The 20,393-nt window shown below is 36.1% G+C and overlaps 1 protein-coding gene across 3 annotated transcripts in view; it reads left to right on the top strand.

The window, feature by feature from the left end:
• The window catches only part of LOC144970762 (uncharacterized), a 184,555-nt gene that overhangs the window by 134,015 nt on the left and 30,147 nt on the right, over positions 1 to 20,393 (top strand). For all 3 annotated transcript variants that reach the window (XM_078910757.1, XM_078910758.1, XM_078910759.1), the window contains one exon: positions 20,109 to 20,393. This exon is cut by the window's right edge and continues 1,350 nt beyond it. In XM_078910757.1, coding sequence (XP_078766883.1) covers positions 20,109 to 20,393 — 285 coding nt within the window. The remainder of the gene's footprint in view (positions 1 to 20,108) is intronic.

Below are 20,393 nucleotides of genomic sequence, written 5' to 3'. Positions count from 1 at the left end.
TGTTATCCACACGCCATGTTCACATGGATAATGGATACAGTGGACTCTATATGAATCGAAGTGGTCACTTCCTATCAATAATACTTCACTTCATGCCTGTCAGGTGAATCATTCATCTCTTTAATTATGAATATTTGTGTGGGTTTTTTTCCTTGGTACACATAAACAATATGTAATTTTAAAAACATTAATAACTCAAACGGCCAATAAATAAATAAATAAATAAATAAAAAATAATAAATAACTAAACAAAATAATACAAATAAATAAATAATTATATGCTTGTTGTTTTAAATGTTGTTGTGTGATTCTAAGCATTTCTAATCAATGTGTCAAGATATAGTATTTGAAATACCCATAAACTGGAGAGCTTATTGATTATACTGTGATACAAACATTATTATACATTACTAAGATGCGGCGATTAGTCGAATCTTTAAATCAAGTTTAAAGACTGATTTTTCACTGCTGACACGGAGTTCAGACAGAAAATTTCGACTTAAGCGAACTTTCGGTTTATCCGCACCGATTTCAGGAAGAGTCCACTGTGAGATATGGACCTCGGACATTATGACCAGTCGACAAAGAATGAATGGGTTGTCATGCGGAAGGATGAATCTATGAATTGTCACGTACTCTCTTATTTTCTTACCGGTGTTTATAATCATAACGTGATATTATGGATAGGTATGATATCGTCGTATTTAGATCTAAGTGTTATCTTCGCGTCTTTAACAATAGTATTCAACTTTTTTTTTAAATTGAACCGTAGAATATAGTACAATACATAGATACTGATGAGAAATATAATAGTATGGTATGGAGAAGTACCAGATTCTGATGCCAGCAGATAATAAAAATATCACGGTTTCAAAGCCAAACTCGGGATCCAACTGACACGGCACCCTCCGCCTGGTTGAGATAGAAACAGAGAGAGAGGGAGAGAGAGAGAGAGAGAGAGAGAGAGAGAGAGAGAGAGAGAGAGAGAGAGTGATCAGCGAGCAGTCGCACTAGTCCTTGAGCCATCCAGCCGCATTGCTGTACTACTTTTTAAACAAACGATGTTTAAAAATGTAAATAGAATGAGTGACGATAAATGTATCTATGTACAATGATACTTGTCTAGGAGTGACCTCAAGTCTATAGTGTTATCTGCAATCTTGTGTTTTTCTGGAAGCGCAAAATTTAAGATTTTAACTTCGACAACGAACGACTGGAAATGTTTTCATTTCAAAATCTTATACTCATATTTACTGTATATTTCTATCTTTTATACGCATATTTACTATATTATTTATATCTTACGACTGCAAACTCGGAGGATTTCGTTGGTCATAATCATTGGACTTCCAATGAAACAGGTCTAGTTTTAATATGAGTTTGTTTTTGTTTGGGGTATTTCTTTTCTTCACCCACTCTATGCTTAGCACGGTTCCATGCAACCATTTGTTGTTATTGTTTTGAATCGCTGAACTTAGAACTATCATCGGTGTTTACTCAGCTGTGGATGAACACAGCCTAAAACATTCTTATTTAGATATAAATAGATTCTCTTTAAATAGATCCCGACCATCTATGCTGCCCTAAAAGTTGCTATGATCCAGACCAAAACATAGGGAAGCCGTGTCTATGCATGTGTAAATAAATGTACAAGGTTACTGACATTCTTGAGTCCAGTCAGCATCGAGTGAATGACCCATCCTTTTGATATATATAAATTCTTGGTCCATCCCACATCCCTTCGTAAAATGCGCATATTTTCTTTTATAAGCGTTCCAAAGACTGTGCACATTAAAAATATATATATTTTATGAAATTAGTTTATTACAACCGTGATTTATAGGACCTGAAATGGCCTATCAGAGTCTCAAGTATCTTTTAAAATTAAGCTAAGCGTTACATCATGATTTGTGTGAAAGATTTGTATTTGACATTACAGGGAATCGATAATTAATATTGAAAATTTCAAAGCGACAAATGAGGAAGCAGGCACTGGTGTAAGATAGGAGGCTGAGGTTCGATCCCCAGTCGAGGAAGACCGATATTTTGGGGATGGATTATTTTTCATCTTGTGTTTTTCATCCTTGCTTTGTCTGGCACTGTTTTATACACATTTTTTTCAGACCTTTATCATAAATATAGGTAGGAGCATTTTTGTGGTAAAGTTAATTAAGCTCTTGTTTGTTTGTTTTTTTTTTGCTTTTTAGAATTATAAATAAGGATTCTGTAAATATGTTGTCAGGTGGAAAGTATGAATTGACTTCACAAACTTTTTTTTTTTTTTAATTATAATACTTGGCTGCAAATTAAATTGAACAAGCCAACTGTTAAATTGGAAATAATCTTTATCACATTCCCAGACGGATGAGTTCGGTGTGATTTTAAAAAAAATGTTAATAAATTTTTTTTTTACATTTCTCTCGTACTGTCTGGACGGGAGAGAAATGATAATTAAATCATTGATGACATATTTTTTAACGCATCCTACCTGTTAATGTAATCAAATCCAGGTGATAACTGATACTTTTTCCCAACCTCTTTTCCTATCCCCTTCTTTCTGCTTATATATTTCATCGGGGTTTTTTTTTTCTTTCATGCTTTATCTTCTTTTTTTTATTTCGATTTAGGAAGTTTTCAGGTGGAAAGCGGGAGGGGGTCGGGGATATTAACGGGGGAGTTTGACTTTTCTATTTTTGATGTGAAACTGCCACCTTCTCCATCTCTTGGCATTCGGTACTTACTATGTTATATTATTAACCGCCTCCATCAAACATGCAAATTTAATCATTTGTACTAACAAAAACGAAACTTCCTCTTGGTCTACGCATATTATATAATATTATGATTCATATCATTGCGAAGTCTTAAATATTAAAAGTCAAAACTATTAGATAGTTAGGAATCGTGACATCAGTGACTCCACAATGAGCTGTCATTTTTACTCATTTTGAGAGTGTTTTATGAGATGGTGAGAGATTGGTGTTAAAAACGATATTTTACTTTTATAAAAGTCGTGCATTTTATATTTTTCAAAGTCTGCCGTACGTTTTCTTGGGTAAAGTGCACGGATAGAGAAATGAGTCGAACTTTGAAACATAAACATTCCAGAATCATAAATTGTAAATATGTCTTTTTACGAGTATGTGACATCGATGCCTCGGTGTTATAGTGTTTTGGCTTCTAACAAAGTCATACTGTATTGAGCGTGCTCATTTACTGGATGGTGACAATGACCATCGCACCTTGACCCAAACATTTTGTCATCAGGTTCTTTATACAAATTGCATCACTAGACTCAGGTGAGAAAGAATAGAAGGATATCGTTAGTGACGGATATTGTAGGACACGATTTCAAATGGAAATTTAGTGAATTAATGAGTAGTGGGAAGGATATTGAGTTTGGGGAAACCGTAGAAAACCACTATTAAAAATATTATGCATACATTGATTGATTTAATTGTTCATGGTCCAGTTTGTATATTAAAATTTCACAATATAAAAAGCATATAATTCATAAATTATAAAATTTTGAAAATGTTGTGTGTGTGTGTGTGTGTGTGTGTGTGTGTGTGTGTGTGATTTATTGTCTACTTGTTTACTGAAATAACGTTGCTCTTACTGGAATTCTATGACATACAACGATCCTTTGGCACAACTTCATGTAATATATCTTTATTTTAACCAATTAACTTACCGTACTCTGGAAAGACACGTATTTAAAGATTTGGCCAGAAAGGTGTTCTATCAAATATTGATCGATTTAAATGACCCTCATCAGGCAACAACTCACAAACCTGTGCCCTCACGAGATCCCATGTTTGAGAGTTTTTGCCAATGTGATGGTCTTTTAAATCGATCGATATTAGAAGGGCAAGTTTTCTGGCCACATTTTTTTAATAGACGTTTTTCCTTATAACGGTAGTTAACTGGTTAATGATATACAATCTGCCCTGAGATTCGCTCCTCCTCGTATCCACCCGATAGTAAACGTCAAAATATTTGATTCGTTAAAAGCATTGCTTATTGAAAACACATTCAATCCTCAACGGAATGCCGGTGTAATCAAATCATAGATTAAAACTGCCAGATTCGCGCTCGGATTTTAGAATTTGATTATTCATCTTCTTCAATTTGAAAAAAAAAATGGTTCTGGTAGAAAATGCCCGTAATGCATAGAGGAAATGTTAAAGAAACAACGCATGCTTCATCCACGATAAGCGCAGCCGTCATTAAGGTAAAGAAATTTATAAGTTTAAAATCACAACCATAATAAGGGGCGGGGGTGGGGGGGGGGGGTGTTTGTTGTGGGGTTTTTTGTTTTAAAATTATTATTTTCCATATCAGGAAGTGATTTTTTTTAGTACAATGGCGATGCACAATAATGAATTCCTAACTCCATTAATTTTTGGGTCTTTTTAATTTTTATATTTTTTAACTCTCTAAATTTCATTAAAAAATTTATCTAGTTATCTTTTTGTTACTTTTTATCTGAATGGTTTCCAATTTTGTATACGTGAAAAGTTTTACAAGTTTGATAATCGAAAATAGCTCAAAGACACATTCATCATTCTGGTAATGGAAAATACTTAATTTTACGTTTTACAGTAATATTTTGACAATACAACTGAGTCCAAATGTCATAATCCCGACCACCAAACTCGTTAATAAGTACACATAGGTCACTGTTATCCGAGTACGAATCCGGTATTTACAATGACCGAAAAGCGATTGAAAGGTCAATAAGCCCTCACATCCTAACCTAAGTGCTAAGCACTTCCGGGTAGAGTTTCTGGATTCTTTTCGTTCTCCGCCTTCGTGTTTATTACTTCTTTAAAGTCGGCGATGGGGCACTTGGTGCTTTGTAGTGGATTTTGCTCTTGGCATGGGTGCCAAACGGAATGTTTTGGGAAATGAATATTCCAGGTCATTTGAGACTGGTACTACCTACGTGTACTTATTTGCAGGTCTGATAACCCAACTTGTTATGGTCTCATTGTTGTAATGGAAATACCAATTAGCCCCACAATGTATGATTTTTTTATGATTAGGAGAGGTACTAGGAATCAAAATGCATGTTCATTTTCTGATTTGGTTTGTTTTTACGTCTTGTTTTCCAAGTTGTTTGAAGTTTATGACGTTAGGTCCTTTAAGCATTCAATGCAACTTAACCTCCCACTCTCTTTATTAATATGCGTTTATTTACATTGAATGACTCATTCAAGGTAATCTGGACGATAGGTATTTCTTGTTCTGTCACGATCACTATCATCCATTCTATCTGAAATCACCCATGCTAATTTCCCACGCTCCTTTGTCCTAGGTGAAGACGTATAATTACACTTGTTGTATTGTCTTTGAAAACTGTGTTGGACTTTGAAATAGGAAACTCCGTTAAATCGGGAAAACAGGCAAAACGGGACGAAAATATACGTTTTTTAAGTCATGCTATATTTTTAATACAAGTTGAAAATCCAAATTGATGATGTATACTCTTTGTGCGTATACAGATGTCTAGTTTGTTCATTTCGTTTTGTTAAAATCTGATTTTGGTTATCTTTTAAAACGTTATTTGCTTAATTACATATAGACCCGTCTGATGTCTCTTTTTTTATATCTGGGCAGTTTGTTATATCTTCATTTTGTTTTGGCTTGTTGATATTTTTCTGTATTGTTTATGTTTGTTTGTTTGTTTGTTTCTGCGCGCATGTGTGCCGTACAGTACAAGCCCGACCATAGATGAATATTTTATCTCCTCTCAAATTTTGAATTTTGAAAAGTAATGCTCCTCATCTTACTGAATTTTTAAATATTTTAAGAGTTCCCCGCCTTGATTGGTTGACTAAACCATTTGATAAAGAGCCTCAAAAAAACTCACTTGGTGGGCTTTGGAAGAAAAAATGGATTTGGGGGGGAGGGGGGGGGGAGAGGCGTGTTCTAAATCGGGAAATTTGGATTTTCGGGACTATATTTCTGCTAAACGACACTTCTACTAAGGGATTTCAAATTGTACTATCATCTGCCCAAACGATTCATTCAAACCACTCCTGTGTTACATACGTCCATTTGTAGAAAATTATATCAAACAGTATAATAATAAGTATGTATTATCTTTCCCTTTCTACACCCAACAACATTCCTTTAAATATGACTAATTCCTTGTTTTAACCTCGAGGAAAGAAGACCGCTGACAACGAGGGCTAACAAGTTTACAAGGAGCATTCATGGGTGCTAAAAATAGTGGACATATTACTCATCTCGTACACATAATGTATTTTCACATTTACCATCGTTCATACAATGAAGTATCTTTGTTCCAATTAACAATGTGAATTTGTTCGTTTGTTTTTGATGTTGTTTTGCTGTTTGTTTTGTTGTTGTTGTTATTATTATTATTATTATTATTATTATTATTATTATTATTATTATTATTATTATTATTATTATTATTATTATTATTATTATTATTATTATTATTATTATTTATTCGTCTATTTGTGTGATCCCTTATTTACTTTCTTTTACTTTATCTTAAGGTCTTCCTTCTTCTTTTTCACCTCCTCCCCCTTTCCTCTTCCTTTTCCACCCCCTATCCTACTCCTCCTCCTCCTTCTTCCTCCTCTTTTTCTTCTTCTTCTTCTTCTTCTTCTTCTTCTTCTTCTTCTTCTTCTTCTTCTTCTTCTTCTTCTTCTTCTTCTTCTTCTAATTTTTATATTAAAAAAAACTTTTTTTGGGGGGGGGGGTTGTTTGTTTGTTTTGTTTTCTGTCTTTGTGAGAGCTTTTTTTTTTGTATGTTTTGTTTTGTTTTTGTCTTTTTGTTTTGTTGTTTTTCTTACTATAAATTTAAGTTGTAACATCTAAATAAGTTAGACATAGTAATGGTTTGAGACGATGAGTCACAAATTGTCGTGATCAATCATTTTTTTTTTTTTTTTGTTTTGTTTCGTTTAAAAAGTCTAGTGCACCAGGATTTTTCGTTGTCCCAATATGCTGTATATCATTTCACACATTGCGCTGTTTACCTCTTCCACCCGCTGTGATGTTGCCACCTTTTTATGTTTCCCTTTGTTTCGTTCCCTTTTTAAATTGCGTTTTTATTTTGTATCGACTGCGTTGTGTATACTTTTTTCATTGATTTCCCTGAGGTACTTTGGAATGATTGGCGGCGCTCACAGCATGATATGCATACAAATGACAAAAATTGCAGATGTGAAGAGGTTAAGAAATAGATGATAGACAGATTATTGGTTGATTGATTGATATATAGAAAAGTCGATTGATTGATACACCCATACACAGCCACAGTGAGAAAGAAAGTGAGAGAGAGAGAGAGAGAGAGAGAGAGAGAGAGAGAGAGAGAGAGAGAGGTAGATGGAGAAACTTAGAGAGGGAATGAGGGACTTGGTGTGGAGATCGTGTAGAGAGAGCCCAAGGTAAGAATAAATGAATTATGTATGTATCAATTTGTGAAAATGTTGTGGTCAGTCTGCATCCCGTTCTGAAATGTCTTATTAATGACGTCACACCCACTAAATAGTTTGATCTCTGGAAGTGGTATTGCGAGCTGACCCGGGGGAGGAGGTGGGTGAACTTGAGAGAGAGAGAGAGAGAGAGAGAGAGAGAGAGAGAGAGAGAGAGAGAGAGGGGGGGGGGGGGGGGGGGGGGTATTTGTACATAAACGATGAATATTTTTATATTCACACTTCGTCCTGTTCCTGTCATTGACGTCACTCGTCAAACCCACTAGGTTAATATATCTCTGGAAGTCGATGTATGAGGGAATAGTGTGTGTGTGTGTGTGTGTGTGTGTGTGTGCGTGTGTGTGTGTGAAAGAGAGAGAGAGAGAGAGAGAGAGAGATAGAGAGAGAGAGAGAGAGAGAGACTCCACATTTTGACCAGATAGTGGTCGACAATCGCACATAAACTTCATGCATTTTCCTTGATATACCTACCTCCTATCAACTCTTGGCTGTTATTATTGTCTACATTATGTCTGTCAAATCTTGTTTATCTATAGCGCATGCCCCTGACGCAATGGTTTTAGGATAATCCATTGATTTATAAGATATTAATCTCCCGAGTGTCGTAAACATGTGTCATTTATATAAATATTGTTTATAATACTGCTACCTATAAGTAATGATAATAAAAATGTATATAATTTATTTTTATATTGATATTATAATAGTAATAATCTTACTCTCTCTCTCTCTCTCTCTCTCTCTCTTTCTCTCTCTCTTTCTCTCTCTCTCTCTCTCTCTCTCTCTCTCATCCTCTCTCTTTCTCTGTCCTACTCTCAACCCGCATCTTTAATAATTATCACAGATCAGCCATGCCGCTTTCAGCTATTTAAGTTCGTATTAAGATCTTACAATAATTTTGAAAGAGCTTTATGAGAGTCTTTTGATGTGTGTGACAGGCCAATGTCAGAATTAGTGCCGCGCTGAGGACCGGACCGAGGACCGGTCCCACGGTCTTTTAGCTGTGAACCGTGGTCCAGTCCCAAAGAGGAAGACCGCCGGCGGTCCTCACTTCTTATCACCTTTCAACGGTCTCGCGCCATACTACTTCCCCAGCGATTCGTTGCCTCGGTCCTTTGCCTATCTTCCACCAATCACCACCCATCCCACTTAATTAATCGCACCCACCCCCCTTTGCCATACACTAAACGACACAGACGACCATAGAGGCAGACGACCACCTCCCTCCACTCCGCAAACCGCCCTTTCGTGTGTGAGATGGGGGAACAGGAGGCGCACGCCTTGGACGATTCCATTATACGGGGTAAATTTCAAAATTTACTACACCATAATGATCGCAATGACAATGATCTATGATGAAGGCATGACCCCTCTTCTCTAATGGGTTATTGTTTGAAATGTATGTGACTACTAAAGATGTGTGTGTGTGTGTGTGTGTGTGTGTGTGTGTGTGTGTCGAACCTAGCAAGTTGCAAGTCTGATTTTTTGTTTTCTTTTGTCCATCTCTTGTCGCCACTCCTTTCTATCGCATTGTTGTCATTTAAAATAATACAATAATATTAAAATTTCGTTTGGTGTTTTAACTAATCAAGTAATATGAGTTTCATTAGTTTCTTCCGTCCAAAAAAAACAGTTATAACGTCTGTATTTTTAAAAGGTCCAATAGAATATTTGGGGACCCCGATAGCTCAGTTGATAGAGCACTCTCTTTATACGCAAAGGGCCAGAGATCGATCCCGGGTGCAGTCGATTTTTTTCTGAATCCCTGTCTACTCAGCAATGAATGGGTAGCTGAGTTTGTTAGATCTGGCGAAAAGTCACCATCGACCCCTCTTATCACCTCATCCACCCCCTCTTATTATAACTTCACGTCTCTCTCTTACTCTTCAATGCTCGCTGCCCTCTAATGTGTGTGTGTGTGTGGGGGGGGGGGGGTAGGAGTTGCGTGTGTGTATCAACGCCACGAACAACTCGATCAACGCCTTGGGCGATGCCATTATCTCCGTTAATGGGGATAAATTTCAAATTTTATTAAATTATCGAAGTAACAATGAAGTACGGTGAGCAAATAAAGAAGGCATCACCCCTCTTCTCTAATTAGGTTACAATTTGAAATGAGTGTGACTACTCCGTGTGTTTTACTCCTGTAGGCCACGGTTTTCATCGTGTAGCGGTCTTTAACGGTTCAAGAATGAACGGACCGGAGACCGGTCCTTGCGGTCTTCATTTCCCAAGGACCGTAGGACCGTGGTCCTTAAGCTTGCCAAGGACCGCCCCGCACTAGTCAGAATCAACCTTACCCCCCCCCCCCCCCCCCCCCCCCCCTCCCAATCGTGTTTGTCTGAATTGCACGCTTGCCAATTTTCCATAGAAATATAGTTACGAAATTAACCAGTAGCTTTTTGGCCAATCGAAACACGGAATTTGTGACACACCCTCACACGTCCTCGGACAAACATAGTTGGTTGTTTCTAAATGAAAGAAATCGACCTCTCTCTCTCTCTCTCTCTCTCTCTCTCTCTCTCTCTCTCTCTCTCTCTCTCTCTCTCTCTCTCTCTCTCTCTCTCTCTCTCTCTCTCGTATTTTACTTTTGCTGTCTACCAATCACTGCCATTGTTTACATTATGACGATTGTCTGATAGGCATGGTTATCTACCTGTCTATTCGGTATGTCATAATCCTCCAATCACCTGCTAAACGGGAAAGAAAATTAAGTATAAAATGTCTTTTTACTCGAGTTTAGAAAGAGGTTATCATTGTGTTTGCGTAAAAGTTCAGTAAATTTTGTCAACTGAATTGGCAACCCTGGAATTGAATGAATCTGATAAAAGAACTATGTACGTGCTCTATCAGCATAATTTTCTGCAATTGTCCGGTAGACCGACCCGACCCTGCATGAATGGTCAACTACTTACCCCGGCACCGCCTGTGTTGCACACTGACCAGGCAGGGGATTTGATTGGAATGTCAGGATCTAAAACTTACCTCCGTCAGGATTTAGGCTCATAACTTAATAATACGTAGTACATAACCTGCCGTCTCAAACCGGTAGAATGTGGTTTAGTGGAATGACACTCGCCTTTAGATCGGAAGGTCTTGGGTTCGAGTCCTTCTCTGGGCGACGCATGGTTGAGTCCTTGGAAAAAGGCTCTTTACTCATATTTTCTCACCGTATTCATGTGTAAAATGAGTACCTGGTCGATAACAGCGTTGTCTCCGTCGGCGAAAAAATGTAATATCGCCTAACAGGTGTCTTGTCTCATCAATATTATGTTGTGTTTCTTTTGAACTGGGACCCCTTGCAACGCGCTTTGAGCATGTTTAGTGGATATTGCCCTATATATAAAAGCTCAAGTTTAAAAAAAAAAAAAGAATGTTACGATGAGTTGTGAACCAGATGCAAAAATGTTAATATGTGACTCAACTACAGCAATCTAGAGACTGGTATGAGGGCATTGATTGAACTCAAACCAACTCGTCAGTCTTATATTAGTAGACGGTATGAGAAGCAAGATAGGTTTGGTTTGTGTTTTGTGTTGTGTTGTGTGTGTGTGTATGTGTGTCTGTGTATATGTGCTTGTGTGTGTGTAAATGAGTATGTTTCAGCCAAAGTAATTTGTAATTTAAGCGCTTAGAGTCTGGTGTCTCGGAGTTATAGCGCAAGTTTTCAGCATTATTATTATTATTATTATTATTATTATTATTATTATTATTATTATATTATTATTATTATTATTATTATTATTATTATTATTATTATTATTATTATTATTATTATTATTATTATGTCGAATAATGAACTAGATTGTTATAATACTCAGTTGAATGTCAAAATGATCAGAATAGTGAATGTAAAGGTCTAAGGCTAACCACCTGCAGGATTTAGGACTCTTTAATGTAATAATATATGTGACCTGTTGTTTCAAACCAGTATGATGTCGATGTGAACTAGATGCCGAAATATTAATTGGTGTGTTTAGGTAAAATACTCGTATAATCCGCCAGTCGGATCCAACCACAAAACTGTGTGTAACCTTGAGAGTTTATAGTTTGATTGATCGAATTTAGTGAGAACTTATTTAAAAAATGGCTATCTATCTAACACAATAACAAAGAGCTGTATGACGTCAACTGACTGACTTCATTCCATCTACACGTGAGCCAACCCAACACGTTAATCTGATGCTATGTAGAAATGAACTCGTTTGTTAAATGTCAAAATGATCAGAAAATGGAATGCCAAGGCCTCGGATTAACTAGCTTAAAATGATTTAGGACTCTGAACTCCATAATACGAGACCTGTCGACTCAAACCGGTCATATGTCGAGGTGAACCAGATGCCTAAACGTTGATGCGTGACCTCACGTAACACGTCAATCTGGTTTTATGTCGGAATGAACTAGGTCGCTGGAGAAAGAGAGAGAGAGAGAGAGAGAGAGAGAGAGAGAGAGAGAGAGAGAGAGAGAGAGAGAGAGAGAGAGAGAGAGAGAGAGAGGAGAGAGAGAGAGAGAGAGAGAGAGAGAGAGAGAGTGGCTTTGTCTTTGTAATTTAATTTATTTAGCAATGGAGTGGAACCAAACATGAATTGCCATTTCGGAACAATAATGATTTATTATTATTATTATTATTATCATCATCATCATCATCATCATCATCATCATCATCATCATCATCATCATCATCATCATCATCATCATTATCATCATCATTATTACTATTAATATTATTATTGTAGTTATTATTATTATTATTATTATTATTATTATTATTATTATTATTATTATTATTATTATTATTATTATTATTATTATTATTATTATTATATATCATTAATTATTATTATTTATATATTATTATTATTATTATTATTATTATTATTATTATTATTATTATTATTATTATTATTATTATTATTATTATTATTATTATATTATTAATATGATCAGAAAATTTGTAGATGGAATTGATTCTTTTGAAGTTTGACTCACTTGACTTATGAAGGTTTCGCTTCGGCTGCCTCCACCAGGTCGTGATTGTTTGTTTGTTTGTTTGTTTGTTTTTTGTTTTTGTTTTTAAGGTTTGTTTAAAATATGCAAAACGATATGAGAAAATGTACAAGCATATCATGAAAAAAATGAAATGAGCAAAGATGTGAGAACATAATTTACAAGAGCATGGAAAACCAAAACAACAAAAAAATGTAAGTGAATAATAAATGGTATGAACTATTGGAGTTGTTTGATTTCTCTGGGTTTTATATCTTCCTTCGCTCCTTGAACCTAATCTATTCTCATCAGTTGGGATATTTATGAAAAATCGTCTTTTTTGTTGTTTGAAAATGTGAACAAAAATGCTCTGACCCGAGTTAAAATTAATATGAACAATTGAAGTCACACGATTGTCGTGGTTGATGGATCTGTAAACATTGATAGATTGATATGAATTCTACTCATGAAGCACAGAGCCGTGGTAACTCGTTGAACGCCACAGAAATTTAGATCTACGTCCGTAAAGTCTGGGCACAGTAAAGTTAAATATTTTTCAAAATAGTATTCAAAATTATTAATACAATGTGTCCAGACTTTACGGACACCCTGTACATATCTCCTCTTCTCCCCCCCCCCCCCCCCCCCCCCCCCCAAAAAAAAAAAAAAAAACAAAAAAACAAAAGAACAGCCAACCAAAACACGAAAAGGAAGGAAGAAAGAAAAAGAGAGGACACTATACTCTCCGACACACCTTTTTTTTATCGCCACGATTAACCAACTGACCACTGTGTACACTAGATGGGGGGATTTGTTTGGAATGTCAAGATGTCGGATAGACTGACCACAACCCAGATTTAGGCTCTCATAATATGTCTGGACATTTGTTCTTTCACCGCCTGCTGTGATATATAAACACATGCGCGTAACTTTGCATATATGTGATAACTCGGCAGTCATACACATACACATATTTACACACACGCGTAGAGAGAGAGAGAGAGAGAGAGAGAGAGAGAGAGAGAGAGAGAGAGAGAGAGAGAGAGAGAGAGAGAGAGAGAGAGAGAGACTGCCATCCTTTTTTCGTTAAACGTAATTGTCTTTTCAAGCTCTGATTCCAAGTGGACAGTGTTTGTCAGAATTTCTGTTTCGTGGATTGGACTCCAAAATTTCACTTTTACCTTTTGTATGGAATGCATGTCGACTAACAACAGCAACAGTCAATACACCCAGCGACCATAAAATGGACCGGGAAAGGGCTGATGTAGATTGAAATTTAGCCGATTCGAACCGTCATTGCTTCAGTAGACAATTTATCTACTTAACCTGGACCTGCTTACAACGACAATGATTTGTTTTATCCCAATGACATATCTACAATGGCATATTAAATATAAAACCTGTTAAAAGGAAAGGTTGGAAGCAGAATACGTATATTAAGACTTTGGAGTATCGTTTAAAATTGTTTAGGATAAATTTCTTGACCATCCCGGAAAATATCTGAACTTCAACATTTTACTAATGCCAAATTTATGTCTTCATCGGAGTGAAAGATAGGCTCTTTCTCTTACTGAATAAGAAATCCATCTTAAATGTCCTATTTCCGATCATTTTGACAATAAAACTCAATCATTTCTCTCTATATCCGATTCATGTACTAGATAGGTGCGATGGGTCAATGATTGTTTCTTTACATTGTCATAGTGACTACAAATGTCCCTTAATGTTTGGGCATATGACCACAAATTATTACAATCAGCTCCGACCTCTTCCAAAAAATATAATTCGTTTTCCTCTAGGAACGCAGAGATAAAGATTGTATTCAGGGTAGGGATGTCTTTTTTCAAGCAGTAGTAGTAGCGTATGGCTACACCTCCAAATTCATTTCGTCAACTCTGCTTCGGATGTATTCCCGTTTTTTTTTTGTGGTGTTTTTTATTTATTTTGTTTGTTTTTTGTTGTTTTTTTTTAATTTCCAGCTGGTGAATTGGTTTGTTTTTTTTTTTAAATATGAAAGCGTAGTTTGTTTAAAGGCAACCATTAGGGGAAGCTTTTCTGTGGTTTACGGGTGACGCCATTTGATGAAGAAAAGATTTGCTCGAAATGTTTCCATGCACTTTACGAAAAAAATGTTCAGGGTTTTTAAAACATTTTAAGCAAAGGGCATCCCAGTGTATTTGTTTTACGATGTCTTCATACTTTACACACTATGCTGTATGTATGTGTCTACGGGTTGATTAAGCCACACTTTCTATATTTCAAAGGGTCTTGCTTATGAATAAGCAAGGCGGGGTTTTTTTTTTTTGTTCTTCTTTCTTTCTTTTAATATAGTCTTACTTGTGTTTGCTCGTGTGTGTGTTTGTGTGTGTGTGTGTGTGTGTATTTGCTTTGTCCAAGCGTGTACACGGTCCACTTGGTTCGGTCACGGTCAATTGCATGTCTTTTAGATAAATTATGTCTTCAAAAGACTGCCCGAGACGGCTCCTAATAGATCGATGAATGAAGTTCTCTTTTTATGAGTGTCTCAGATCCTGATCCACTTTCGAACACCGTGGCGGCAAGAGGTCGAAGCTAGTTTGTCCAAAGCTGTGTAGGCGCGTGTATGATCTTCTGTCCCTCAGTATTTCGGGTTTTTGTTGGGGTTTTTTTTTTTTTTGCTTTGTTTTGTTTGGTTTTTTTTGTTTTTTTTTGTTGTTGTTGTTTTTTGTTTTTTGTTTTTTTTTTTTGTTTTTTGGCGGGTGTATGAATTCCAAGATCAAGAGCACTGTGCTCAATCGTTTGAGCGCCAATCGGGCTCGCGAACGAATGGGATTTGATTTTAAAATAAATCAGACACCCCCTTCCCTCCCTCCCTCCCTCCCTCCCTCCCTCCCTCCCTCCCTCCCTCATGTACCCAACGGTTCTATTTGATATTTAATAAGACCAATAACTTTTCTGACGGCCGCCTTGAAGAAGACCCAAAGAAAAAGAAGAGAACAATTCGAACCTCAAATCATTTGTCAAAACAGTTTCATGTCGAGTTGTCAAAACTGTAGTTTTAGATATATAGATTATTGATGGACCGACACAAAAGATTGATGTCCTGTTTTGTATTATCCCAACATTCTATTCATTCTTCAACATGCTTTTGTATTTTTCGAATGTTGTCTTTTCCGATGGATAATTTGTCATATCTCACCCATTAAGTACATATTTTACTTATATGTCGTACAGGGAGAAAAAAATCTACGTTTTACCCTTAGTCTTCTTTTTATAAACTATTTGGGTTGTCTTTTGTGAAAGCGCTTTGAGTGCGTTTAGTAGATATTGCTCTATATTATTGCTCAAGTTTATGTGTGTGTGTGTGTGTGTGTGTGTGTGTGTGTGGTGTGTATGTGTTAGAGAGAGGTTTTTTTTTGTTTTTTTTTTCAAATGGTTTTATTCACTGTCGCTTTGCTTCCTGTCAGCACTGTTATGATTTAGATAGTTCTGTGACTTGTATGGTGTCTTATAACAAAACAAAGCAATGTTAAACCTGGTCGTCGACCGAGCTGGTGACAATGTTGCTATACTCTATCATCGGCGTTGTGTTGTAATAATAATAATAATAATAATAATAATAATAATAATAATAATAATAATAATAATAATAATAATAATAATAATAATAATAATTGAGCTTTATATAGCGCAATGTCCACTAAATGCGCTCAAAGCGCTTTACAAGGGGCCCCTGGTCAACAGCAACATTTAACATGTAGGAAGGGACATGACGCCTGTTAGGTGATATTACAATTTTTCGGACAAAGACAACGCTGTTAACGGCCAGGTACTCATTTTACACCTGAGTACGGTGAGAGAATGTGAGTAAAGAGCCTTTTCCAAGGACTCAACTATGCGCCGAGCGCGAGGCTCGAACCCAGGACCTTCTGATCCGAAAGCGAGTGTCATACCACCAGACCACATGCCGCTGAAGTCAACACTGTGTGCAACAATAGCCCTACATCGACTAGAATGTGATTGAGTACTTGATTATAAGCAGTGATGGATGGTGTTATTGTTGCTATGCGTTTATGTAAAATAATCGCAACATCCGTTAGCAGGATATAAAACGTACCAACACACAAAACTATGTGTAACTGTGAACGTTTATAGTCTGATTGATATAGTTTGGTGAAAAACTAATCACAAGAAGTGGCTGTCTAAAAACAATAACAAAGAGCTGAATGAGGCCAAATTCGTTCTTTCTCTTCATGTGAAATTGAATGTAAGCTTCAATTTAATTACGAAAACAGATAGAATGGACGTTTCAGGTTTCCCCTTTATTAACAAACAGGATGAATGAAACTACAAATGAATGAGACGACGTGGTAGTGGCGTTGTTAACAACGGTGCTGCTATACCGAGCCTCCGAGGCTAATTATTAGCCCAGGGTTGATTAATACCACACACTGGTACATACATCGATTTTATCAAGGGTGTTATTATGCAAACCCTAACGAGCGAGTATTTGTGGTAATAAGGGATGTGAAACGAATAATACTTGCTGGGGATTGTAGCTTGTGATAGAGATAAAATGAATTTAATTAATACATTATTATAATATATAGGTAGATTATTGTGTGAGAGTAATAGGGAAACATTTGGGAGTTGACTGTGTGTAGTGCAAGATAGAAAGAGACAAACAGAGAGGCCATGGATAGATAGATAGATAGATAGATAGATAGATAGATAGAATGAGGGTAGAGAGGTAGGGCTAAGAGTGATGGTAGAACAAGACATCGTGAGAGAGAGAGAGAGAGAGAGAGAGAGAGAGAGAGAGAGAGAGAGAGTAGATGAAAGCAATGTTTATTCAACGAAAAGATAAAGATATTGTGCGTGTGTGTGTGTGTGTGTGTGTGTGTGTGTGTGTGTGTGTGTTTGCTGGTTGGTTTTTGCTAAAAGCAAAAACAAAAAACAAACCGAAAAAAAGGGGGGGAGGGGGGGGGGGGGGTCAGTGCGACAGACCGTGTCAGGTGAACTGTCAAGTGAAAATAGGCGACATTCCTGTTTGGCAATTGGCCGGCTATTTTATTTTCCTGTGGGCCGATTGGGTCGATGGCGTCGGCGCGATGGTTCACGGTTAAAACATGCGACATGGCTACAAACTACATCACGACAAAGAAATGGTTCGATATGGATTTGATCATATTATTATCATCATCATCATCATCATCATCATCATCATCATCATCATCATCATCATCATCATCATCATCATCAGCATCATCATCATCATCATCATCATCATCATCATCATCATCATCATCATCATCATCATTATTATTATTATTATTATTATTATTATTATTATCATCTCTCATCATCATCATCATCATCATCATCATCATCATCATCATCATCATCATCATCATCATCATCATCATCATCATCATCATCATCATATTCATCATTATTATTATTCATATCATTATCATCATCATCATCATCATCATCATCATCATCATCATCATCATCATCATCATCATCATCATCATCATCATCATCTCATCATCATCATCATCATCATCATCATCATCATCATTCATCATCATCACTCATCACATTATCATTATATTATTATTATTATTATTATTATTATTATTATTATTATTATTATTATTATTATTATTTATTATTATTATTATTATTATTATTATTATTATTATTATTATTATATTATTATTATTATTTATTATTATTATTATTATTATTCCTACTACTACTATCATACTATTGCTGTTGTTATAATAGCAGCAGTAGCAGTAGTAGAAGTAGTAGTAGTAGTAGTAGTAGTAGAGTAGTAGTATTGTGTGAGTTTGTGTAATTTTTTCTTGTTTAGTTGTTGTTATTGCTGTTTTTGACGTTATTGTTGTTCTTATTGTTGTTGTTTTTGTTGTTGTTGTTGTTGTTGTTATTATTATCGTTGTTGACGTTGTTGCTATTGTTCTTTAAATAACGGTTAATACTTATGGGAGTTTTTTTCAATCAACAACAACAACAACAAAATATTCAGCCAAGTTTTCATTTATTTATTTATTGATTTAAGGATTCTGACCACCGATATGATTCACATGAATGCAAGTTGCATTAGCACCAAATATATTCACCATCCAGTCAACCATCATACCTACCGACTGAAGTCCATCCAAGGCAAAAGGACATTCATCCGCTTAAAACCACAGCCACAACATGTATCTGCATAAATATTATATTATCATTCTTCCCCTACAAACACAGTTATTAAACATGTCACATACCTCACTAGACAGTTTAAATTAAACAGCTGTTTCACGGTCTTTGATAAATTATGCCGTGTTTATCAGAGAAGTGTATCTTAATGCCCACCTGTGTTTAGAAATAAAGCTCGGCGTCATCTTTGTGTTATGTGCTGTGTTTACTTCTTCAGTGTGGTGGTTGGGTTTTAATTTGTGAGTTTTCGTGTGTTGTTCTTATATTTGAATTCTTTAAACTTTGAATTCGGCCTTAGTTGTGTGGTCTGAAGGCGTATAAAGTAGATTGAAATTGACACACACACACACACACACACACACACACACACACACACACACAATAACACACAGACCCAAGTCGTATCCCGTCAGAGAGATTGGATTATTTCACTGGCTAATTATTGTAATTTTCGACATGGTCGTTAACAATTGTACCTACACCGGAGCAGTTGTGTTTATTCATGACGCCAGGTTGGTTTTTATTAAAGGTTAAATGATTTGTTTGTTTATCATGTATACGTTCCATGCACAAACTTACAACTACCACCAATCTCTTGGGCATTTTTGATAATTGTGATTAAAAGCTGTTCCGATATGTTTTTAATTTACATTTTTCATATTGCTCATATATATTTATAGGATATTGAGAGGTAATTGAAAGTTGCTGCGATTTAATTTATCATTGGATCCCAAGTCTTTTTTTTTTCAAAAAAAGGTTGTAGATGCTGCGTCAAATTGCTATTGCTATTTCTCTTCAATTGATACACACGTGAAAAACGATGAGCGGTTAAAGGCTGTTTTATTTTGTTTATGTATAATCATTATTATACTCGTACATTATGTGTATTTCGATCACGCAATTAATTAATTAATCTATTATGTCGTGTCTCTGATTGGATTATCACGAATGACAATTGGTTAATTACATGGAATGGTAACATTTAATAGAACTCCTGATTCATTTACGCACTGTGTGCTATTTTTATTTTTATGTACGCGTGGGCTTGTGTTTGTGTGTGTGCGCGTGTGTGTGAGAGAGAGAGAGAGAGAGAGAGAGAGAGAAAGAAAGAGAGAGAGATAGATAGATAGAGAGAGAGAGAGAGAGAAAGAGAGAGAGAGAGAGAGAGAGGGAGAGAGAGATGCGATTTTATATGGTTCACGGAAGTGTTTACATTGTGACATCCAATCAAAAAATTCCATAGCGACACTATTTTATGTATAAGAATGATCATGTGATAGATACGTGATGCATGATACGTATGGTCTGAGAAACATCTCTCTTAACTCGACTGATGAACTAGAACATTCTTTTTCCATTTGAAAACATTTTCATATTTATTGTAGCAATGTAATATTTTAATTATTTTCATATAATTTGTTATCTCTTCCACAGTCCAAGCATGGATAGCGGCTTTGCAGGAACCAACAACTACCAGAACTACCCGTCTAAAAGACGACCTCCTCCTGCAGTTCCTTCTGGTCCAAGTCCCGACGGGCCTCCTCCAGCCCTGCCCCCTAGAAATTACAACAAAACCGTTTACGTGAACAGCGAGAATCTTATCCTCAGTTCCAATACTACCCAAGCCGTCGCCAGCATCAAAGCTGTCTCTCCTGCCATAAATACACCCCAGAAAACTATACCCACAACAACGCCGTCTTCCAAAGATTCAAACGCTGA

The sequence above is a fragment of the Berghia stephanieae genome, chromosome 4 (assembly GCF_034508935.2).
Source record: "Berghia stephanieae isolate SIO BIC M18660-M18661 chromosome 4, UCSD_Bste_1.3, whole genome shotgun sequence".
In the NCBI taxonomy this organism is placed as follows: Eukaryota; Metazoa; Mollusca; class Gastropoda; order Nudibranchia; family Aeolidiidae; genus Berghia; species Berghia stephanieae.
Note: the sequence above shows the minus strand (reverse complement) of the source record. Positions and strands in the feature narration are given on the sequence as shown.